At 32.2% G+C, this 26,018-nt stretch overlaps 2 protein-coding genes across 3 annotated transcripts in view; one reads left to right on the top strand and one right to left on the bottom strand.

The window, feature by feature from the left end:
* The window catches only part of LOC127719886 (dynamin-like 120 kDa protein, mitochondrial), a 44,471-nt gene extending 37,895 nt beyond the window's left edge, over positions 1-6,576 (bottom strand). For both annotated transcript variants that reach the window (XM_052226240.1, XM_052226241.1), the window contains exons 1-4: positions 6,467-6,576; positions 3,438-3,819; positions 2,946-3,077; positions 1,365-1,440 (exon numbers count right to left, since the gene is read on the bottom strand). In XM_052226240.1, coding sequence (XP_052082200.1) covers positions 1,365-1,440; positions 2,946-3,077; positions 3,438-3,819; positions 6,467-6,498 — 622 coding nt within the window. In that variant the 5' untranslated portion in view covers positions 6,499-6,576. The remainder of the gene's footprint in view (positions 1-1,364; positions 1,441-2,945; positions 3,078-3,437; positions 3,820-6,466) is intronic.
* A 190-nt stretch (positions 6,577-6,766) lies between these two features.
* On the top strand, positions 6,767-25,732 carry LOC127719872 (general transcription factor IIH subunit 2-like). Its single transcript, XM_052226218.1, has 14 exons — positions 6,767-6,888; positions 13,097-13,211; positions 16,276-16,362; positions 17,019-17,124; positions 17,599-17,704; positions 18,276-18,366; positions 19,016-19,103; positions 19,659-19,735; positions 21,197-21,227; positions 21,966-22,029; positions 23,444-23,547; positions 23,999-24,107; positions 24,327-24,366; positions 24,955-25,732. Exons 1-14 carry the CDS (start codon positions 6,830-6,832, stop codon positions 25,081-25,083), a joined length of 1,206 nt encoding a protein of 401 aa, XP_052082178.1. The 5' UTR covers positions 6,767-6,829; the 3' UTR covers positions 25,084-25,732.
* The last annotated feature ends 286 nt before the right edge of the window (positions 25,733-26,018 follow it).

Below are 26,018 nucleotides of genomic sequence, written 5' to 3'. Positions count from 1 at the left end.
GGAATAAAGTCCAAATAACAATCTTGATGAAAGCATGTTAGTATGCATGACCTTCTCCATGACCTTCTCCATGGTGCTTTGGTGAACAATGTTTCCAATAATGAATATAGTCTATCAGTTGCTTTGTTTTAGGGAAAACAAAAGTACAAGCAAACAAATACACATATATGTGTTATATTATATTTGTAAGTGTTAACTGCTCATTATGCATATTATATTACAATAATTTTATCACAATAATGACATAAAAAAGATAAACTAATAACCTATTTAAAACAAACTGAAAAAAAAAGTAAGTACAACAATTATATTACCAAATTCTTCAAAGGGTTCTGTTTGTTCAGGAAACAGATCTTCAGATTAGCAAATAATAATTTTGACAATAAACAGATCTTCATATTCAATAAAAATTTATAATTTTGTGAACTTGGCTTGTCTGAAATCTTAACAGAACTCTGATGGTTTGCAAAATGTGCAATTCATTTCACCTTCTACTTAGTATTTTGGTTGAGTATATCAAGGATGAAATAATATAAACGATAAGTAAAATTTAGGGTTTAGTTTGTGTTTTTGATTTTATTTTCAGCTGTACATGTCATCAACATCCATAATAACTGATATCAAGTTATAAATAAAACTATTCACAGTGAAGTGAATTACCAGCCATAAAAAACAAATTTCAGAACTCTGCATAGATTTTTTTCACAATTTCTCTTTGCATTTCCTATTAGTCTGTGGGTCCACTAAATGACATATTCCAAATGATTTCTATTAAGTCATTTATTTATCAACTTATCTCAAATTTTACCTTTAATTGATTGTTTTTTTTAGTTAAAAAAATCTCCAAAAGCCAAACAAGGATCATTCCCTATATATGTTGGGATAAACCCCAGACATTCTATTTGGCAGTTATTTGTGTACTCATATTCTAAATATAAAAGCCATAGAGCTATCCCTGGATCATTTATCTATTTGTCCCAAAATGTAGACATGTAATGGTGAGAAAACCTTCATGTCAACTAATGGATGGTTAATTGTTTTAACACTTTATCTTCTATACCTATTTATACTTTCCCATGACTTCTAAGTTTTATACTTTGGATTTTATTTTTCTACATATAATGGATCAAATCAAAAGTGTTGCTAAAATTCAATATTTCACTTCTTAATTTAAGGATTGGGTATGGAAGCACCACTTTCCACATCCCCAGCAATTTGAAATAAGATAGTGTTTGTCAATTTAAGCCTGTCCCCATTTTGGCAGAAAAGGCCAAACTTTGCCTAACAGTGACCTTAATTTTTCAATAAGCATATGCTGTCTGAGAAAACAAATATTGACAAGCTACAACTTAAAATGAACTTACTTGTGACTGCTAGGGAACTCTTACTGAGTAAATCTTTATAACCTTTTAGATCTGGTAGGTGACTTGTAAACCACCCCTGAAAAATAAAAAAACTGGCACTTTAAACACATGTTTATAGCAAAATAAAGTAAAAATTCAATAAAAATTGTTCTATTATTGACTATTAAAATAATTTGTTTTATATTTTCTTTCAATATAAAAAAAAAAAGTTTTCCCAATAATATTTACTGAGATTTAGAAACAATAACAACTTAATTTTTTCAAAACCATAAAATGCAAAAGAATAACTGTTATGTAAGAGGGAAAAAATAATTGGATAATCTTTAGAAAAATTAACTACAATACTTAAAATATCAGGTATTGAAAAAACAATGTCAACCCTGCCACATGTAATTGATTTTTCCAATTATTTTTGTAATAGGTTATCTTTAGTAGCATCATAGTGGTTTGTCATTTGAAGAGCTTGGTTTTAAAAGGTAATCTTTGGTAGCTTCAGTAAATTCATTTAAAAGAAAAGATAGAGCTTGACATCTGGTAAAGAACAATTGTTAATTGTTGAAAACCTGAATATATATACCCCAAATTAAATCAAATTTTATTTACACTTACCAAAACAAAATTCCAAAAAAGTATTTTGACATTTGAAGCTAATTTAGTATTTTTTACCTTGATTTATAAAAGCATTATAAAAGAACATGTTGAATACTTTGAAAATTTTATAGATTTATATTATAAAACATTTGTCAAGTAGACAAACATGAAGTTAACCAATAACAATCCATGTATATCATATTTACACTGACATATGTCTTTCACATGTGAACATCAAGCCAGTGATTTTCAGAGGTGCTTTGCTGATTTTAGAACAGAACTAGATGTATTTGTAAATAAGAATTACTTTTACTTGCAGATGTTACTTATGTGTCAAGGGGCTGTAACCCAATGAACTGAATGACATTTGAAACAAAACACCATCAATAATCAATATTATACACTTTTAGATAAAAATCTGCTCAATATCTACATTGATTGATTGATTGATTGGTGTTTAACGCCACTTTCAAAACTATTGTGCTATTTCGTGGTGGTCAGTTTTTATTGGTGGAGGAAGCTGGGGTGCCGGGAAAGAACAACCAACCTTAAGTTGGAAAACTGACTCAATATCTACAAGCAGAAGGATAAGAGCCTGGACAACTGTTGGATATCAGAGGGATAGAATGATGGACTGATTAACATAAGTTACACAATTACATCCTGGCTACTCAGTGATGGGAGCTTAAAAAGTATGAAACTAAGAATTCTTTCTGAGAAGTTACAACCCCTGCTGAAAATGTTCAAATCTCATTATTTTGTCTTAAATGTTTGTTACATGTATTAAGTTTGTGGTATCATATAGGTTTATTTGTGTAATTTTATGTATAGCAGCATGCACACACTTATTGTTTGGAGAAATGTGCAAGGCCCACTAGCATGACTAGTATGGTAGATTTGTAAACAATGTAAACCATTTTGTCAACTGTGAATTTCATCATTGAAGAATTAAAATTTTATTTTGTCTGGGTAAAATGTATAATAAATAACCTTTTCTGGAAGATGAATACTCCTTAATGTTCGCAGGACATTATTTTTGACATGATCCAATGTTTCTGACTCTGGCAGATAGTCCTTCATCCATTCTATATCTGGAATATACTGCTTCCATTCTTCATATTTCTAATAAAATAAATTTACAAATCTTCATTAGAAAGATGCAATGATAAGAGACAAAATGAAAACAAAATCATAAATTTCAAAACAACATTACAAAACATGTTGAAAATTAACAAAGATTTATTTTTACACATATCTTTTAAACTGTGTTTCCACATAGTTTTTCTTTCTAAGTCACTTTATAGTTCATACAAACAGCATTTCAAAGAGAAGCAAGGCCATGGAATAGACATGATAGAGAAGAAAAGATTTAATTTGAGACATTGCTATTTTTATAAATAATTATAAAATCTTTTCTTGAATAATTTAATATTTACAGTAAATGGTGTTGACATGTGTTACAGTTCTAGTTTTCATATATACCTGGTTCAATACCACTCCACCACCAGCTACTGTGCCAAGTACAAAATATCTGATCTTCAGTACTCTACCCACAACCCTAGCTAATTTTCCTATTTGTCTATGATTTAACACAATAACAGGTGCTCCTGTTATATTTAATGTTTTCAATGGTCTGGGTATCACATTATGAACAAAACGAATTTGTGGTAAGAATGTTTTAGAAACTTGACTACCACTACCATATGTGAATTGTTGTAGATTGTCATTCTTATATGCTTTACTTCTAATGTATGTTGGATTGTAAGGAAATGTTGAGTTTAAACGACTGAAAACAGCTACAGACTTTGATTGTTTTAGTGCAATTCTTCTTGTAGCTATCTTTACACACTCTTCACACAAAGGACTGAAAAACCAAAAAAAAAAACTTTTTCAAAATAATATTTACATACTTTGAAGTAATGTCAATCTTTTATTTACAATTCAAAGCACTGTCAAGCTTTATATAGTATTTATAGAAAGTAATGCAATTAAATACGACTAAATATTCAACTTGGAGAAACTATCTATAGCTAGATTGATGATTAGGTGGAACATCTTCTAAAATATACATCATGTACATGAGCACATACATTGACATGGGTAATTATCTTTGACACACAACTAGGAAGGAAATAGAAAGTTGATATCTTTATATTTTTATCAGAAGGGGAATAGAAATGCTAAGATCAGGAGTCAAAATAGAGTCAGTTGGGAAACTGGAACCAAACATATGTCTTTATTTGGACTTTTGTTTCATGAAACAGCCTTTTCTTTGGTTATATTGTTTAACACTGTAAACAATTATTTCCATTTTATGTGGTGAAGTTTATCATGAATATCATATTCATATAATAGGTGCTGTGCACTTCCAGTGATTTTTTGTTTATCATCTGATGGGGTGTGTTCTTATAAAGTGAGGACGAGTGTGTAGAGGTATGCAGAAAGTATAATAATTTCTATATTAGTTTGCAGTTTTTTTATGGAGTGTGAAAACATGATGGCTGAATGATATCACAAAATTTCCCCCTAGTTGCCAATTTTTTGTATTACGATGCTGGCTGTCAATTTTTTTTTTAAACGTTGTGTTAACAAAATAAAAGGACTTAGTGAACAAACAAAATTACTCAATACCAGACATGACAGTATATGTTTCTGATAGTTTTGATTAATAACATAAATAATTTAAGATAATGTGACCGTATTAAATAAATTTAGGTGTTCATGTATTTTACAATACTTTGCAGAACAATGAAAAAAAAAAGAATCTCAAAATAAAGAGTAAAATAAAAAATTTTGAAACATCATGAACACAGAATACATTGATCTTTTTATATCTTATTGTCTTTTCCAGCTGACCAACAAAATAAATTTTTAAGTTATTCATAACGGTATAAATTTCAAGATAATGTCACAAATAAATGATGTTGATGTTAACCTGAGCTGCATCAATGGACATATAAATCTGCTTGTAATCATTCTGCATTACAATATATCTGTCACATTATATGATGATTGTAATGGGGGGGGGGGGGGGGGTCTTTCATCATGAATCAAGGTAAAAAAATGTTGACAAATGAGGATATCAGTAATTTTTGATGCATGACGATAAAATGTACAATTTCTATATGACTATAAAAAAAATAGACTATAAAGGGCGTTCGTATCCTCTAAGGCCAAACAAAATAGTATGTGTGTTTACTGTACCCCTACCTACCCTAATTTTTATCCCCTACTGCCTACTCTCATGTTTTTTTTTACCATTTTTGATTTAAAAGCACTGTTAAAGTCACAATGTTGCTCCCATAGACTCAATGTAAAAAATATTAAAAATTAAAAAAAATCCCTACCTGCAACGGCTACATGTACATGTAACAGTAAACACATACTTTTTTGTTTGGCCTAATATATGAATATTACACATGTACTGCATAATGTATCATGTTTGTTGCTTTTATTTTGTATGCATCATTTGTAATTGTTATCTGTATCTGTGTGGGTACGTCATAGTTACCAATACTGGCCTTTAGCTTTATACAACAGGGTGCTTGTAAATAGACGTATTTACACTTGTATGCAAATTTGTCGGCCATTACGTAAAATCACACAGGTTCCCGTAAACTTTTACGACGGTGGTACAGGGGGATGCTTGCACGGAAAAAAACGTGAAATAAGACATAATTTCACGTTGAACGTGAAATAATTTCTGTCAAGAACGTTGCACGAAAAATAAAGACTGTTGTGAACCTTTTGTGACTGAGTCACTGTCTTCTTGTATATATAAACTCTTTGTTTTACTTGTTATTCCCGATTTAGTATACACATTTATGATGTAAATGGTTTACGGCTTTTAAAAAAGTATTTCTTGACGATCCCTGCCAAGTATTTGAATTTTATTTGAAAAATACCGAGCACGCAAAATAAGCATTTGAAAATCACGATGCACGTAAAATTAAATAAGCAGAACACGTTGAACAAGGCACCTGTCTTGCACGACTGAATGTTAAATAAAAAAGAAAAAACATGTTGAACGTGAAATAAAAAACGGCGATCATGTTGCACGAAAATAACCCTTTACCACCCTCTTTGACATCATAATTCAAAAATTTGACGTCACAATTAAAAAGTGATTGTTGCTTGACGTCAAAAGGTGATTCAGAGTAGATCTAAGGTCATTGGGAGGCAAAATACAGCTAAATACCAAAAGCGTAAATAGGTTTATGCTTCTGGTCATGTTTGACTGTGGGACCTTGATTGTTTGAATGGATTAATACTTTTAAAAATTTAAATTTATATCTAAGTATACAGAGTTAATTTTGTGGTATGCATAAAGCCATTATGGTCATATATTTATGATGAACCTAGATAATAATGATTGTCGACTGGACCAAAAATTATTTCATTAGTGAGCCGTCCAGCATCCTTTGGCTTTGCTCACTCTGTCATAGACTATCTGTCTGACAAGTTAATCTTTTTAGAATTTATTATGGTTTCGCTATATAACATAAATTTACCCGAAGCGGCCTCTGATGATTATGTGAGACATTTTATATCTGAGGCAACACTTCAAAATTTTTAGTCATTTTCGGTTTCGAGTTCGAATGTCCTTGACCTCTACTACCTAGTATTTATTCTGTAAGTTAGTTTCGCATATCTAAAAGTTAATAATAATGAGCTCACCATATTTGTATAAATTAAAACAATCTGTATCATTTTGTATTAATGATCTTAAAATATTTATTAAAAGGGTGATACAAAAAGTAATCTTTCAAAATTTGCAAATTTTACGAAACTATTTCGACAAGGGAGATAATTTCGCGCACACAAAGTGCTGGAAAAAAATTTAGAATAGGACATTACTGTGAAAATAAAGAAAAATGGGAGACGAAGACGGCGAAAAGGGTTATAGATGGGAAACAGAATATGAAAAGACTTGGTATATTGTCACTTCTTATTCCAAAAATGTGTCAGACAGGGAATGACATTATTTTTATATTCTTTGGTGACACACTGTACTTTGACTTAAGGGTTGAATCCGGGTCCGTTCGCCCTGACTTTAAAGGTTTTAGGTTTCTGAGTTTTGTTTCTCATTTGACCGATTCCGTGTCCGTTTGCCCCCAAATCATGTTCAATCCCATACACCTTATCGCTATTTGTCCGCCATTACTGGACATCACACAAGTTCCCGTAAAATTTTGACGTCATAATAGAAAACATCTGACGCCACAATGGAAAAGTGATTGTTGTATGACGTCAAAAGTTCTGCGGGACTGATTCTCGGGTCAAGCAGGATTAGCGATAAGGTGTATTCTCGTAAGCCCCCTTTCACTTCACACCCACAAGTTCGCTCCCATTCTCGTGCGCACCCTTTCACATCCGCACCCACACGTTCGAACCCTGAGTCCGTTTGCACCCTTTTTAAAGGCAGTGTGTTGAATTAGTTTTTAATCCTGCTTAAGTTAGTGTTTAGCTATAAAATAAAGAAAATAAGGATTTTTTTATTGATTGAAAATACATTCTAAGCGTGAACAAGTTTTCTTCTGTGAATAATTTTGACGAAATGAATAATGAAGCGTGTCATGATGATCAAAGACTAAGTCATTCGTCCTTAAGACATGTAAAAGAAAGGCAGAAGATTCCTAACAGCTATGGAATTGGTCACAAGCTTTTTAAAATAATTATGTCATTTTTTATACGACCGCAAAAATTAAAAGTATGACGTTGGCGTCGTCGTCGTCGTCCGAAGACACATTGGTTTTCGCACTCTTACTTTAGTTTAAGTGAATGGATCTCCATGAAATTTTACCATAAGGTTCAATACCACGAAAGGAAGGTTGGGATTGATTTTGGGGGTTATGGTACCAACAGTTAAGGAATTAGGGGCCAAAAAGGGGCCAAAAATAAGCATTTTTGTAACTTCCAGACAATAACTTGTGTGTAAGTGTATGGATCTCTCTGACATTGTACCACAAGGTTCCATATCAAAAAGGGAAGGCTGTAATTGATTTTGGGGGTAATTGCCTTAAAATGTTAGGAATTAGGGGCCAAAAAAGGGGCAAAAAACAAGCATTTTTCTAGTTTCATGACAATAACTTGTGTGTAAGTGTTTGGATATTTCTGAAATTGTACTACAAGGTTCCATATCACAAAGGGAAAGCTGGAATTGAGTTTGGGGGTAATTGCCCGAAACGTTTAGGAATTGGGGGCCAAAAAGGGGCCAAAAATAAGCATTTTTCTAGTTTCCAGACAATAACTTGTGTTCAAGTGTATGGATCTCTCTGAAATTGTACTGCAAGGTACCATACCACAAAGGGAAGGCTGAGATTGAGTTTGGGGGTGATGAATCATAAGGGGTTTAAAAAATTTGGGGGGGGGGATTTTTTTTTTTCTTTTAAAATTTTAAATTTTAAGTTGGTTATTTCTGATTTATATTTAAAAGCAAATAATAATGATATGGTAGGAGATACACACCAAACAGGATGTGTAAATTATTATATAATAAGTATTGTGCAATAGCAAGAAATTTTCAATTGCACAGTATTGCACAATAGCAAGAAATCTTCAATTGCACAGTATTGCGCAATAGCAAGAAATCTTCAATTGCACAGTATTGCGCAATAGCAAGAAATATCCAATAGCACAATATTGCGCAATAGCAAGAAATTGTCAATTGTACAGTATTGCGCAATAGCAAGAAATAATCAATTGCACAGTATTGTGCAAAAGAAGATACTTCGTATAAATTGCTTATTTCTTGATCAATTTCAATGGGGTTTTATTCTTGAATTCTTGGGGTTCTTTGATATGCTGAATCTAACCATGTATTTAGATTTTTGATTTTGGGCCCAGTTTTCAAGTTGGTCCAAATCGGGGTCCAAAATTAAACTTTGTTTGATTTCAACAAAAATTGAATATATGGGGTTCTATGATATGCTGAATCTAACCATGTATTTAGATTTTTGATTGTTGGGCCCTGTTATCAACTTTGTCCACATTGAGATCAAAAGGGTCCAAAATTAAACTTTGTTTGATTTCATCAAAAATTGAATATATGGGGTTCTTTGATATGCTGAATCTAACCATGTATTTAGATTTTTGATTATGGGCCCAGTTTTCAAGTTGGTCCAAATCGGGGTCCAAAATTAAACTTTGTTTGATTTCAACAAAAATTGAATATATGGGGTTCTTTGATATGCTGAATCTAACCATGTATTTAGATTTTTGATTTTGGGCCCAGTTTTCAAGTTGGTCCAAATCGGGGTCCAAAATTAAACTTTGTTTGATTTCAACAAAAATTGAATATATGGGGTTCTATGATATGCTGAATCTAACCATGTATTTAGATTTTTGATTGTTGGGCCCCGTTATCAACTTTGTCCACATTGAGATCAAAAGGGTCCAAAATTAAACTTTGTTTGATTTCATCAAAAATTGAATATATGGGGTTCTTTGATATGCTGAATCTAACCATGTATTTAGATTTTTGATTATGGGCCCAGTTTTCAAGTTGGTCCAAATCGGGGTCCAAAATTAAACTTTGTTTGATTTCAACAAAAATTGAATATATGGGGTTCTTTGATATGCTGAATCTAACCATGTATTTAGATTTTTGATTATGGGCCCAGTTTTCAAGTTGGTCCAAATCGGGGTCCAAAATTAAACTTTGTTTGATTTCATCAAAAATTGAATATATGGGGTTCTTTGATATGCTGAATCTAACCATGTATTTAGATTTTTGATTATGGGCCCAGTTTTCAAGTTGGTCCAAATCGGGGTCCAAAATTAAACTTTGTTTGATTTCAACAAAAATTGAATATATGGGGTTCTTTGATATGCTGAATCTAACCATGTATTTAGATTTTTGATTATGGGCCCAGTTTTCAAGTTGGTCCAAATCGGGGTCCAAAATTAAACTTTGTTTGATTTCAACAAAAATTGAATATATGGGGTTCTGTAATATGCTGAATCTAACCGTGTATTAAGTTTTTGGATTTTGGGCCTCGTTTTTAAATTGGTCCACATTGAAGTCCAAAGGGTCCAAAATTTAACTTTGTTTGATTTCATCAAAAATTGAATTATTGGGGTTCTTTGATATGCCGAATCTAACCGTGTATTTAGATTCTTAATTTTTGGTTCCCTTTTCAAATTGGTCTACATAAAGGTCCAAAGGGTCCAAAATTAAACTTAGTTTGATTTTAACAAAAATTGAATTTTTAGGGTTCTTTGATATGCTGAATCTAAACATGTATTTAGATTTTTGATTATGGGCCCAGTTTTCAAGTTGGTCCAAATCGGGGTCCAAAATTAAACTTTGTTTGATTTCAACAAAAATTGAATATATGGGGTTTTTTGATATGCTGAATCTAACCATGTATTTAGATTTTTGATTTTTGGGCCCTGTTAACATTTTTGTCCACATTGAGATCAAAAGGGTCCAAAATTAAACTTTGTTTGATTTCATCAAAAATTGAATTCTTGGGGTTCTTTGATATGCTGAATCTAACCATGTATTTAGATTTTGGATATTGGACCATAATAGGTGAATGTCCAATTTAAAATTTTTAAGTTCTTAGACCACATTCATTCTGTGTCAGAAACCTATGCTGTGTCAAATATTTAATCACAATCCAAATTCAGAGCTGTATCAAGCTTGAATGTTGTGTCCATACTTGCCCCAACTGTTCAGGGTTCGACCTCTGCGGTCGTATCAAGCTGCGCCCTGCGGAGCATTTTATTTCATTTAAATTCTTCATTGTTTTTACTCCTACCTCTATTAAAATAATACCAATTAGCTTTGTAAATAGGCCAGTTAACAGTAATCTTAAATAAATCATAATTAATCATTAATCATCGAATCACAAAAAAAAAAATTTCATATAAAAAATTCATGAATTTTTATTCATGAAAATATAAATAATTTGATATATTCATCTAAAAACATCTAACAATTCAACCAGTATTTGAATAAAAATATGGTGCAATCAGACGAAGTGGGTAAACTTGTGTTGGGAGCAAATGGACCTGAACGGATCATCAGATCTATTCAAAGTAGAAAAACTAACTAAAAAGTAAAATTACAAAAATACGGAACTCCGAGGAAAGTTCTAAACTGAAAGTCCCTAAGTAAATGGCAAATTCTAAAGCTCAAACACATCAAACAAATGGATAACAACTGTCATATTCCTGACTTTGTACAGGCATTTTCTTATATGTAGAAAATGGTGGATTAAACCTGGTTTTATAGCTAGTTAAACCTCTCACTTGTATGACAGTTGCATAAAATTCTTTTATATTGACAACGATGTGTGAACAGAACAAACCGACATAATAGGTAAAAATGTCAAAAATAGGGGTACAGCAGTCAACATTGTGTTATAATCTTAATCACTCCAAAAACAAGCACCTGTCCTAAGTCAGGAATCTGATGTTCAGTAGTTGTCGTTTGTTGATGTGGTTCATAAGTGTTTCTCGTTTCTTGTTTTTTATATAGATTAGACCGTTGGTTTTTCCCGTTTGAATGGTTTTACACTAGTAATTTTTTGGGGCCCTTTATAGCTTACTGTTCGGTGTGAGCCAAGGCGCCGTGTTGAAGACCGTACTGTGACCTATAATGGTTTACTTTTATAAATTTTGACTTGGATGGAGAGTTGTCTCATTGGCACTCATACCACATCTTCTTATATCTAAATATGTCAACAAAGACAAACAAAAAGGCATATAAAACACAAACCGGACGCAGCATGGTGTTCATAAATCCCCACAACAAAAGAGACACTTAAGTACAAATCTGAGAGTATTAGCAGTTACTGACCAGTCAGGGGTACTACTTAAACAAGTGATTTCATTATCACCTATTTCAGTGATTTGATAAATTCAGTTATCACCTATTTAAGTGATTTTGATGTTTCCTTTGATCTTCAAATGCTAATTTCATTGATTTTCCATATTTTGACAAACTTTTCTATAATCTTCCTACATAGAACTAATTATCCCTTTCTTTTGTATATCAATTTCACCAGTGCGCTTGGACAGTAAGTTAGTAAGCTTTTCAAAGTACCCTTGGGAATTTTTCTATAATCAAATATTCATTAACTACTCTTACTATCAGACAAAGGTCAACAATATTAGGTAACCTGATTGGTTTTCTTTAGAGTTATAATGATCTATTTCAAGGTTATGTCCTGATCTACAAATTATTCCAGTTTTTTCATATTTCTAAAAAACTGTAAAAACTGACAGGCTAATCAAGCAAAAGACAATTTCTGCATGTACATAGTTGTTTTTTCAATGGAATTCTTGTCTTTTTACCAATCAAAAAGGCAAGCTTGTGGGAAAAATATCCAGAAAATGTTATAAGCACTTGTTGAAGTGATTACATTTTAACTTCTCAAATTACTTGTTTCAGTGATTTTAAAATGTCTGTGTCTATTTTTGTGAAAATTTTTAATATTTCACAGCCAAAATCACTTGAAGAAGTGATTCTGAAATCACTTGTTTAAGTAGTACCCCTGACTGCTGACAGCTAGTTCAAAGTCAATAACAACTAATTAAAAAAATCATGTATCTAAGGCTAAAATAGCCATCAGTACACATTAAACATTCATACGATTTATTGTAATTGTTCATTTGTCATAATTATGTCCCACCCATTATAGGTTTATTATACCCCCGCTTTAAAAAAGTGGGGGTAAACTGTTTTACCTTTGTCCGTCTGTCCGTCCATCCGTCCCATGAATATTTTCGTTGCATCTTTCTCAGGAACTACATTACAGGGATTTCTGAAATTTGGTTTCGGGGTTTATATAAGTCGGCTATACCGTGTGATGCGTTTTCAGATTCATCACTCAACAATTTCCTGTTTACCGAACACTTGTATCATTTTACACATGATAGCCAAGTTGAAAATTTTCGTCACATTTTTCTCAGGAACTACAATACAAGGATTTCTGAAATTTGGTTTCAGGGTTAATATTAGTCAGCTATACCATGTGATGCGTTTTCAGATTCATCACTCAGCAACTTCCTGTTTACCGAACACTTACATGTTTTTACACTATTAAAATTATCCACTTGCGGCTGGGGTATCATCAGTGAGCAGTAGCTCACAGTTTCACTTGTTATATAACAGATTACATTCATTATAGGGAAGCAATCCGTGAAGATGATGAGGGATCCCTACAAACAAGTATTGATGACATTGTACACAAGGCAAAGCGTAGAAGGTTACTCGAGAAAATTGGCAGTGTTAGGTTAGGAATGGTAAGTATAGTGAAGGACAGAAGATACATATTTGTAACTTAGAAAATTTAGTAGTGTTATGTTTGAAATGGGAAGTAAAATCAAAAGTTAATAGAGATTATTCTCTTGGAATTTAACACTAAATCAACATAATTTTTCACTTAGTCGACTCCCTAGAAAAGTTTTTAACAGAATATTTCCAAATTGAGAACCTCAAACCCATAATTTAAAAGTTGACATCTATGACACTACGAAACCGTGAAGCTATTTATTAAGTCTCCCAAACGAAGTTTGGGAAGACTTATTGTTTTTGCTCAGTTCTTATTATTATTATTATTCTTCTTCTTCTTCTTCTTCTTCTTCCGCCGCTTTTAAATTTGAACTTGTCCGCACCCGTTCTCCAAAACCGCTTGTCGGATTAACTTAGGGTTTCACAATATGTTAGACTAACATGTCTAGTGGTGCAATCAGGGTTTTGTTTTTGAAATGGGGTTTATAAAGGGGTACTTTGAGGGGCAAAAAGAAAAGAGGGTTTTACTATAGAACCCTATGGGATTTTATTTTTTAAAATTTTCAAATGATTATAAATTGAAAACTGTTCGTGATAGACACAAACTTTTTAATTGAAAATGTTCTAAATGATAAAGCCCATTAAATGAAATACAGGGTTAGTCCCCAGGGGTCACCCCCACCCCCTGCCATTTAAGAAAGTTCTAATACCTTGTAAGTGGTCAAGATCCCCACCCCTAAACCATATATATTCTGGTTTGTCATGCTAAGATGGTTTGAATGATATACAGGGTTAGTCCCCAGGGGTCATCCCGACCCCCTGCCATTTGAGAAAGTTCTAATATCTTGTAAATGGTCGAGATCCCCACCCCTAAACCATATATATTCTGGTTTGTCATGATAAAGCACATCAAATGTTATACAGGGTAAGTCCCCAGGGGTCACCCCCACCCCCTGCCATTTAAGAAAGTTCTAATATCTTCTAAGTGGTCAAGATCCCCACCCCTAAACCATATATATTCTGGTTTGTCATGCTGAGATGGTTTGAATGATATACAGGGTAAGTCCTCAGGGGTCATCCCGACCCCCTGCCATTTGAGAAAGTTCTAATATCTTGTAAATGGTCGAGATCCCCACCCCTAAACCATATATATTCTGGTTTGTCATGATAAAGCACATCAAATGTTATACAGGGTTGGTCCCCAGCGGTCACCCCCACCCCTTGCCATTTGAGAAAGTTCTAATATCTTGTAAATGGTCGAGATCCCCACCCCTAAACCATATATATTCTGGTTTGTCATGATAAAGCACATCAAATGAAATACAGGGTTAGTCTCCAGGGGTCACCCCCATCCCCTGCCATTTAAGAAAGTTCTAATATCTTCTAAGTGGTCAAGATCCCCACCCCTAAACCATATATATTCTGGTTTGTCATGCTGAGATGGTTTGAATGATATACAGGGTAAGTCCCCAGGGGTCATCCCGACCCCCTGCCATTTGAGAAAGTTCTAATATCTTGTAAATGGTCGAGATCCCCACCCCTAAACCATATATATTCTGGTTTGTCATGATAAAGCACATCAAATGTTATACAGGGTTAGTCCCCAGCGGTCACCCCCACCCCTTGCCATTTGAGAAAGTTCTAATATCTTGTAAATGGTCGAGATCCCCACCCCTAAACCATATATATTCTGGTTTGTCATGATAAAGCACATCAAATGAAATACAGGGTTAGTCTCCAGGGGTCACCCCCACCCCCTGCCATTTAAGAAAGTTCTAATATCTTCTAAGTGGTCAAGATCCCCACCCCTTAACCATATATATTCTGGTTTGTCATGCTGAGATGGTTTGAATGATATACAGGGTAAGTCCCCAGGGGTCATCCCGACCCCCTGCCATTTGAGAAAGTTCTAATATCTTGTAAATGGTCGAGATCCCCACCCCTAAACCATATATATTCTGGTTTGTCATGATAAAGCACATCAAATGTTATACAGGGTTAGTCCCCAGCGGTCACCCCCACCCCTTGCCATTTGAGAAAGTTCTAATATCTTGTAAATGGTCGAGATCCCCACCCCTAAACCATATATATTCTGGTTTGTCATGATAATTCACATCAAATGAAATACAGGGTTAGTCTCCAGGGGTCACCCCCACCCCCTGCCATTTAAGAAAGTTCTAATATCTTCTAAGTGGTCAAGATCCCCACCCCTAAACCATATATATTCTGGTTTGTCATGCGAAGATGGTTTGAATGATAGACAGGGTTAGTCCCCAGGGGTCATCCCGACCCCCTGCCATTTGAGAAAGTTCTAATATCTTGTAAATGGTTGAGATCCCCACCCCTAAACCATATATATTCCTATTTGTCATGTCTCGAACATTTGATTGACGTATACGGTCAGTCCCCAGGGGTTCCCCCCACCCCCAATGTTCTAATATCTTGTAAATGGTTGAGATCGCCACCCCTAAACCATATATATTCCTGTTCGTCATGTAATGAACATTTGAATGACGAATAGGGCCAGTCCCCAGGGGTTTCTCCCCACCCCCAATATTCTAGTATCTTGTAAATGGTTGAGATCCCCACCCCTAAACCATATATATTCTGGTTTGTCATGCCAAGATGATTTGAATGATATACAAGGTTAGTCCCCGGGCATCACTAATGCATATAACTTTACTGGACCAAACCAATTTTCACTGGACGTTGCCCAATGTCAGGCGACCCTGGGAATTACGAATTATGGGAGCTTCGTTTGGGAGACTTCGTAACAGCATCCTGTTACAATCATTTCTTGTTATACAATGTAATTACATTTTAATTTTGAATGAGTCATGGTTATCTTGTGTGGGGATATATAGTGTACCAAATAAAGTTAAATTCTGCATGCTATTGAGCAATTTAAAATGTATGTGTTTGAGTATAGAATCAAAGGAAATTAATAACCAGAAATGCTTAATATCTTGTTATGTTTGACTATATGAGTAAAAGATATCAGAGAAAAATTTCAAAACCTGTTCAAACTTATAGTAAAATTCATTGAAATAAATTTATCCTATATATTAATTTCAGATGAGACATTTATTTTTGATATTGGACATGTCAGAATCAATGCAAGATCAAGATCTGAAACCAACAAGATTGATTTCAACTCTGAAGGTATGTCTTTTAAGAACTCTTTAATTACAGTCCTGAACCATTGTTCTCTCAAGGTAATTTAAATGCTGGGATTATCTGCACTATTACAATTTACAGACAGAGCTATCCTAATGACTGTAGCAGTATGCTTTTGTCAATGAGTGAAAGGTATGGAAGAAAAACTTCAATACGAATAAAAGAATGTATAGGGTACATGTCAATGAGACATCAACCCAGTGAGAAAATAACCAAAAGACATCTAGAGGACAACATACAGCCATACAGTCTTCAATAATAGACAGTCTATACAAAAGGTCAAGCTCTAAATTGTCATAAGACCAGGTTTAACCCACCGTTTTCTTCAGAAAAATGCTTGTACCAAGTCAGGAATATGACAGGTGTTTTTCACTCGTTCAGTTAGTTGAAAACGTTTGATTTTGTCAGTTTTTGCTGACTTCCCCTATTTGAATTTAATTTGGAGTTTGGTATATGTTTTTTAATATTTTTTTGTCCTGGTAGATAAAATTCAACAGAATGACAAAACACTGGGAAGGAAGATGGACATGTTACTTTTGAAATTATTCACTAACAATAAATGGTAACTTAAATAATGAAATTTTCATGTGTATATGTTAATCATTCAAAATACAGATTTTATTTCAAATAATTATTTTTAGCTTCTTGAACACTTTGTTGAGGAATACTTTGACCAGAACCCTATCAGTCAGCTTGGAATGATTGGGACAAGAAATAAACGAGCAGAGAAAATAGCTGAACTTGGAGGTAGTTATTAACTCCTGTCATTATTCCATAAGGATAAAAATGAAATTATTGAGATTAAGATGACAATGAGAACTTGTAAGATAGCATGCATATTTGATTATAATTTTAACATAGACATATTTTATGTCAAGGCTACAGTAAGTAAGGGAGCATTATGTTTTTGAGTCTTTGCATATGTCCATTCATTCATCCATCAGTTTATATAATGATCCAGTCAGTATTTGGTTAAATTTTATTATCAAGTTACATACCAAGAAATTGTGGTCAAATCAACATGAATTAGTACACATGTTAATTCTAATGTGAAGGTTATATAACATATGCTAGATCAGGATTTTGACCCAGCTTTGGTAGTTCACTGGACATGGAAATGTGATAGGGCAAGCAGGTTCGGGATGCCCTATGGACACATATTCTTGTTAGGTACTGATGTTAATTTACCTGACTTATCAATATATTTTTCTTTAATTCCAGGTAATCCCAGAAGACATGTATCTACCTTACAGTCTTTAGTAAAATCTACCTGTCAGGGAGAACCTTCTTTACAAAACTCTTTAGAACTTGCCAGGAATACTTTGAGGTTTGTATGTTTTACCTCCACAGTAAGCAATACTTATTTTGTACTTGCATTGTGTAATTTTCTATGTAACAGAAGATGCAGTTATGAGAAAGTCTTCAAAATTCTTCTGAATTTGCATGAACAGTTTGCCACTGGATGTTAAGCTATCAACAATCAATCAATCAATCAAAATAATACTTTTGGATTTACCTACCTCAACACTAAAATGGTAGGTGTAATTAAAGCTTCTTTTTAATTTTTGGAAAATTATTTATACATATCGTAACTTTCCTGGTGATAGTTGTCTGTTGTTGGTAACAATGTATATTACTATGTGAAACACTTCAAATTAGAAAACATCTTTTACAATACAGTAAAAATAATAATCTATTGTGTTTTGGAAACTTGAAGAAAAAAATACATAGCACACAAAATAAGCACTGGAAATCATGAATCACGTAAAATTGAATTAGCAGTTGAACAATGCACATGTCTTGCTCAAACTGAATGCCAATGTAAAGCCGAAACTCTGAAAAGTTTTCCACAATAAAATTAACTGCTTTTACATTTGCGTTTATGATCTCAATTTCAGAAATATGCCAGGTCATGCTAGTCGTGAAGTTTTAATCATTTTTGGAAGTTTGACAACATGTGATCCTGGTAATGTTATGGAAACCATTCAGGTACATGATTCTGTCTTTATATTTTTACCTTTTCTCAATATGTTTTTTGATTTTATTTATAAGACAATATTTTGATTTCATCTAGCTATAGATTCTTCCAATCACAACATTGTACTCACAAAGTATTATAATACTGATGTCTGTATGACAGTCAGTATGTCAGTAATAATTTTCCGGGCCCAGTTTAGATAATAGCAAAGATTCTATCCATACAAAATATGTGGAATGTAAATCTTATTTAGTTAAAGGTCCGTGTGATTACAAAATTAAGGCATGTTCAGTCAACTCAAATATCAGAAAAAATGCAATTAGGAATGTTTGACATGAAAAGGGTTTAATGGATAGACAGAAATATAACAACTTTTGGTGTTACCCATGCATTTGGAGCTTTGGAACTATTACATCCAGCTATAGGTTCCAGTATCATCCTTAATTTAAAATCATAGATTTTCTGACCCTAGCCTGTTATATCCTAAATTTGTTTTGTTTTATTGTTGTTTGTTTGTCCTGAGAAAGTTTAGTTGTAGTTTCTAGAATATATTTCACGATATTCTACCTGTGTAGACATATCTGCTGGGTTTTCCTTTAAGGAATTTCCAATTAATATTACTTTAATTTATCTCCATTCATTAAATTGATTTTTTTACAGACAATGAAAGACACAAATATAAGATGTTCTGTAATTGGTCTTGCTGCAGAAATCAGGGTCTGTAAAAAGCTTTGTATGGATACTAATGGTAGGTGCATTTATTTGAGCATTGTTACTGTTTAACATTGCAAAAAAAAGAAAAAAAATAATTTTTACTCAGTTGATTAAAGCTAAAACATCAATTGGTCAAAACATGTATATGCAAATGATTTTTCTAGAAACAAGTTAAAAATTCATTCTTTTCAAATATATTCCTTTTAAAGAGTAAATATAAAATATATAAAAGCCAATAAAATAAAAAATCAGAAATTACATCTTGACAAACGATTATTGCTTATTGAATTTAAGTATGTTTTTATCAAATAACTTACTTGAATACTTTTTAGATTTTTGTTGAACTAAAGATTACTACTGTGGATTCTTTATTTATGTAGGTACTAATTTTTGTTGATTGAGGAGAAATTATATTTTCATGGTTTTGCCAAATTATGTATATAAGCCTACATAAAATTTTTGATTTGTTGAACAATTTAAATTTGTGGATCACCAATACCCACGAAATCCCCCAAAATTGGTATCAGACGAATAATAATGAATCCACAGAGCTTTCATTATAGTTTAAGTTAAATTTTTCATTTTACAGGGATTTATAATGTTATACTAGATGAAAATCATTTCAAGGACTTACTGTTGCAACATATAGATCCTCCACCAGCTACAGTAAGCATTTTTACAATAAGTTATATATCTGCCAGGTTGATGTTGACATATTATATAATTAATTAGGGCAAAAAATAAAAATATAGACTTGTTTCCTGTCTCCTGGCAGCAAAATATAGGAAAGATAGGTAGGTAAAATTATTTTATAAAGGAGGTGTTCTTGACTTGAATGATACAAAGTCAAAAATGTCGGAACTTTAACAGGGCTTAACCAAATATACCTGGACTTTAACAGTGCTTAACCAAAAATATCTGTAACAGTCTTTATCCTAAAAAGTCTGAACTTTAACAGTGCTTACAAAAAAAAACTAGACTTTTACAATGCTTAACCAAAAAATTCTGAACTAACAGCCTTTAACCAAAAAAGTCTGAACTTTAACAGTGCTTAACCAGAAAAGTCTGAATTTTTAACAATGCTTAACCAAATATGCCTGCACTTTAACAGTGCTCAACCAAAAAAGTCTGAACTTTAACAGTGCTTAACCAGAAAAGTATGAATTTTTAACAGTGCTAAACCAAATATGCCTGCACTTTAACAGTTCTTAACCAAAAATGTCTGGACTTTAACAGTGCTTAACCGAAAATATCTGGACTTTAACAATGCTTAACCAAAAATGTCTGGACTTTAACAGTGCTTAACAAAAAATGTCTGGACTTGAACAGTGCTTAACCAAATATGCCTGGACTTTAACAGTGCTTAACAAAAAATGTCTGGACATTAACAGTGATTAACCAAAAAATCTAGACTTTAATAGTGCTTCACCAAAAATGTCTGGACTTAACAGTGCTTAACCAAATATGCCTTGACATTAACAGTGCTTAACAAAAAAGTCTGAACTTTAACAGTGCTTAACCAAAAATGTCCATACAATGTGTAAGGGTATTATAAAGGCAGGATACACACACGACTATAAATAGTTGATATATGCTTGTTTGTTTCCTTTTTGTCAGTGAATTTTACAGCCGATTTCATTGAGTGTGTAGGCAAAGGTAATATCTTTGGTTAGCTTGCTTGCTAGCTGAACCGTGAAGTCATTATTAGGTTAGGTAAACTACCCTCCGTTGAGAGTAGACTAGTCCGACAGATAACCAATCTATCTGTCTGTTGGACTAGGTTACTTGGAAAGAAGGGTAGTATACCTGACCTAATAATGACTTCAAGGTTCAGCTAACAAGCAAGCTATCCAAAGAAATTACCTTTGCCAACACACTCAATGAAATCGGCTGTAATATAACTCTTTTTTTAACTATGTTAATTTCTGTATACCCTTCAAACAAATAGAAATTGGTACTTTTATATGAATGTAAATGTCATAGGATTTCAGTAAAAGATTGACAAGCTAACTTCAGTGCTACTTAAAATGTTAAAATTTATAATGAAACCAATTTTGTATATATGTATTTAACTATTAAATTCCAACATGAATGAATCAATAAAGATATATATTGTAATTTTTACAGGCCAATACAGAGGCATCTTTAATAAGAATGGGTGAGTTTGATCAGACGTAAACTGAGTTAAAAAAGTTCAGCAACACATATTTTAAATCTATATTTAAAAATAAAGTATACTTAAACATAACAATTTAAAGATTGTTGTTGCAACAAAAATAAACCACAAGGTGCATTTTCCCTTTGACAAAAATAAATAATCAAAATTTATTTCCGCAACTTTGGAAATTTATTATTTAAAGTGTTATGAATAAAATATATGTTGCTTAACTTTTTTGACTGAGTATTTATACATGAATTTTGTAAATACTTGACAAACAGACAGTTTTATATTTATACAATGAAGTTGAAAAATACAAATTAACACAGTACAGCTTCTAAAAGATTACAATCTAACTGAGACAAAATTTTAATCTAAATGTGTGTATAATAAAAATAAATGCAATACTTCTGCTTGACATTGTTATTAGAAACATTTGTATTAAGTAATTTATAGCTACTAATTTAAATTTCCAAACTATGTATATACTTTTTTAAATGTACTGATTTTGGCTTAGTTTTACTGCCGAGTCTGCAAAATGGGTTGTAAAAATACTTTCAATTTGTAAATTGTTGGCTGAAAAATAGGGTTGCAAAAATACTTTCCAAGTAGAGTCTGCAAAATTTGATGCAAAAAACTTTCAAGTTCAAAGTGATCCTTTTTATTTATTTATTATAGTAATTTAAATATCTATTGGTGTAGGATTTAAAATCACTGAGTCAGACCCTTTTCTTACAGGTTTTCCTCACCATCTGTTAGGAGGATCTAAAGACAAAGAAGAAATGCCTTCTATGTGTATGTGGTGAGTAAAAGATTATTGAGGAATGAGTTGTATACGTCAATGCCTAACTTCAATTCATTTATTTCTCATGATTAAGGTGGTACCTAACACTACAGGGAGATAACTCTGTAAAAATCAGCTAAACGTTTTAATCATGTTGTATTGTTAAGGAAATATCAAGATTCTCAATGATCAAAATTAGTGTTTGTCAAACTGCTATATAACCAGTGAAATTTTTCTGATAAAGTGGTTGGTTCAAATTATTTGAAATTTTTATATTTTTGTCAAAGGGTCAAAGTAAACATTTTGTCAAATTTTTAGGAAAATTAAACGAGCCAAATTAGTATTAGTCAAGGTGTTGGGTACCACCTTAAGAGATGCATTTCTGAAAAGGCCAAAGAAAAACCTATGAAAAAACATAATTTTGGAAGAGAATATGCAAAATAGGACACCCTGTAAATTTTGTCAACAGCAACAGACAGGTCAATTAAAAAAAGAAGTTTTATATCCTGGATTTGTCAAACTATTTAGAATAATCAGGCATATCGAGTACTTTGATGTTTTTTATGCCCCCAATGTAGCGGAGGGGGCATTAAGGTTTACCCTTGTCCATACGTACGTCCCGAAATTTATTCCGTTCTCTGACTTTAGTTTGCCTCAACCAAATGTTATGAAACTTATACACAATGCTTATTACCACAAAACTCAGATCAAGTTTGAATTTGGGTGGCGTCACTTTTACCACCTGAGTTATGCCCCTTTATAACGTTATATGCAAATGGGGCATCATCTGTTTCCCATGGTCCATTTTCCATTTATTTTTTGTCTAAATGATTTCTATAGATTGAGATGTATAAATGTTTATTTTAATTATACTGTATTTTGATGGGGTTGATGTGTGGGTTTATTGACTTTTGAAATAATGATATTCACTGAGGCCAACGGCTGAAGTGAATATCAAATCTTCAAAAGTCAATAAAATAACATATAAATCAAAACAAATGACAATTGTTGTTTATTTCTATATTCCGAGAGAACAAAATGGTATTTTATGACAATTATTTAATAAGGTTTTTAGACCAATTATTTTTTAAACATTTTATCATAATTATACAGGTAAAAGGTTGTGATGTTTTAGCGTGATGAATATCAATTTCCTTGAGGTGAATATGCAGTTTTATTAAGATTCTACTTTGTATAGAAAAACCCACTAATGTAATACCAATATGGAAGGATGTTTTGTATTAGTTTTTAAGGAAGTAAAACTTACAATGGATTTAGATAGAGGAGTTATATTGACTAATTGTAATATTGCTTTCGCTCAGTCATTTAGACGGTAAAATTGATGAATGGTTTGGAAGGATTCGTTATTTTTTTGTAATATTTCTTTCTTTCTTTTTTTTTTTTTTTTCTTACAATTTTTTCTTTCTTTCAGCCATTTAGACAGTAAAACTAATGAAGGATTTGGAGGGAGTGGTTACTTTTGTCCACAGTGTAAAAGTAAATATTGTGAACTGCCTGTGGAATGCAAAGCATGTGGTATGTTTTCTTCTTGCTTCTGACTTACACAGTTAATGTTGTCTATAACTATTTTAAGAAAAATTAATAATAAAAAATCACTCTTAAATTTGAAACAGTGTGTCACTTACACCTCAAATAGTGAAAAGCAGCTTTGATTTTAGCTGAGTAAGTAAATTTTGATTTTTTTATAACAGCATTTAGACCCCTAAAGAATATTTTGTAAGATAATTGTTTTATTAGATTATTCAAAGCTTATTTGGTTTGTCTAATTTTTGAGGAATCTAAACATGATTAAAGGTGAAATTTAAAGTTCTACTATAAAAATCCCAAAACTGATAAAAGAAAATATTTCAGCTATTGCAGACGAAATTTTAATAATTTGTTAACTCAGTTCATTAAAAAAAGTTTACTCAAAAGTAGTGTATACTTGAAGAGGATATATTCTTTTTATCAATTTTGCTTATTTCAGGATTAACCTTGGTATCAGCTCCCCACCTAGCCAGATCATACCATCATTTGTTCCCATTAGAACCTTTTAAAGAAATAACGTCAGACATGAACACAGAGTATGGAAATATGTAAGTACATTATGGATTGAAGTTCATTACAAATATCTTGTTTCATAAAGATAAGATAATTTAGTCTTAATCCATAAAGGAAAAAATAGTATTCCTGTATTGATCTCATTATAAAAACTGTAAAATTAGCTTTTGTTTTGTTTGAAATGAACAAACAAGAAAGTCAATAAAATAAGTTTTACATAAATAACAAGGCTTACTCAGTTTTTTATTTTGTAGAATGTGTTACTCATGTAGAGTCGACTTCAAGAAGCAAACCGTAAGTAGATAATTTTTATTACCCAATTGATTCATTATGTTCATATTAATTAGTATTCTTAAATATGTGTTCTAACATTAATTACTTTGTTATACATAGGGAACAACCATTTAACCTTGAAGGTGATGGGAGTATGGTTTTATTTTTTTGGTACCACATGCATCAAATTATTAATTTGTTTTGCAAAGTGTGCTAAATTTTTTAGAACTTAACATTAAATTTAATGGCATATACTCTCAATCAGAATTATCTTTTTTCATTCTCCCTGATCCAAAATTTTTTTCTTCAAAGTTTGGAACCAGAATTATTTTTAGGAACCCCCCTTCTTAAAGTTAAATGGTTTTTCCTCTATGAACTTTAAATATTTTGTTATAAAGAGAATTTTCTGAATGTGCAATTAAAATGACAACACATTGTTGAACTGTAGAATTTTATATAGAATTTAAATGGGGCTGAATAAAATTTATAACACAATATTTTGTGAGCACAACTGAATTTAGCAAAAAAAGATTGAAAACCTCTCACTGATACCAAAAATTCATATTACATTTGACGTATGATTTAATATTTTGTTATAAATTCTTGTAGGTATACATGTGTGAAAAATGTCAACAAATTTATTGTGTGGACTGTGACTTATTTATTCATGAGACACTTCATTCATGTCCAGGATGTGCTAGTTCAAGGGCCACTCAACAAATGTCAAAGATCGTTTGATATTTGACAGAAAAAACACTAGGCAGTAAAATGCCAACTTCACGCGAACTCTTGCAACTGGACGTTAAGAAAGCAACATTCAATCATGCTAACTCTATGGGAATTAAATGACTTGAAGAATCATAATCTATGTAATTTGGTCAAACTTGTGAAGATGACGTATAAAGCAGAAGAGTAAACACTCCATTTTCCACTTTCTTGAGGCTTATTATGCAGGACTGGAAATTTTTACAATTTGCCTTAGAAAGAGTGTTCTGTTATTATTAATTGTTAAAGAACTGGTGGGCCTTGACATCCCAGTATTCTGTTGGAGGTTAAAGGTCAATGTATAGCATGTCATCAGGCTGTGTTACTGTAGACAAGTTAGAGATGCATTTTACTACTACAACAAAGTTCTATATGATATTTTTTTTTTTTAAATTCAAAATGTATGAAAAAATAAACACAGAATACAAGTTCAGAATATTTGCACTGCAGACTATTATCATGCACATGTCTGCAGGATCCTGGATCTGTATTGCATAATCTTAATTTAATAAAGTTACTTTGTTGAATTTGCATGATCTGATAAAATACAAAAATGTTCATACGAAGGAACTTATGCCTTATTGCCTTATTGTTGAATAATAAATTGTTATATTTCTACCAATTTTTAGTCTCAATTCATGTATTCTCTGGTACATACAATTGTAACAGCTATACTAGTGATATATGGGTGGTGTCAACAGGAGTGTCACATTTGAGTTTGAATGGGTACCACTATAATTTGCCATTAGAAGGAACATTTCCATGTCTTTTCAATAAGTTCTGATGCAAAACAGAAGAATACTAAGATAATTGAGTAGGAAGTGAAATAAATTTTGGCAGAAATTTCAAATTATTAATGTCAAAGAGTGTGACATTGTTTTAAAGACACTTTTTAACATTATATAATG

Source organism: Mytilus californianus, unplaced genomic scaffold, assembly GCF_021869535.1.
Source record: "Mytilus californianus isolate M0D057914Y unplaced genomic scaffold, xbMytCali1.0.p SCAF_11, whole genome shotgun sequence".
Lineage (NCBI taxonomy): Eukaryota > Metazoa > Mollusca > Bivalvia > Mytilida > Mytilidae > Mytilus > Mytilus californianus.
Note: the sequence above shows the minus strand (reverse complement) of the source record. Positions and strands in the feature narration are given on the sequence as shown.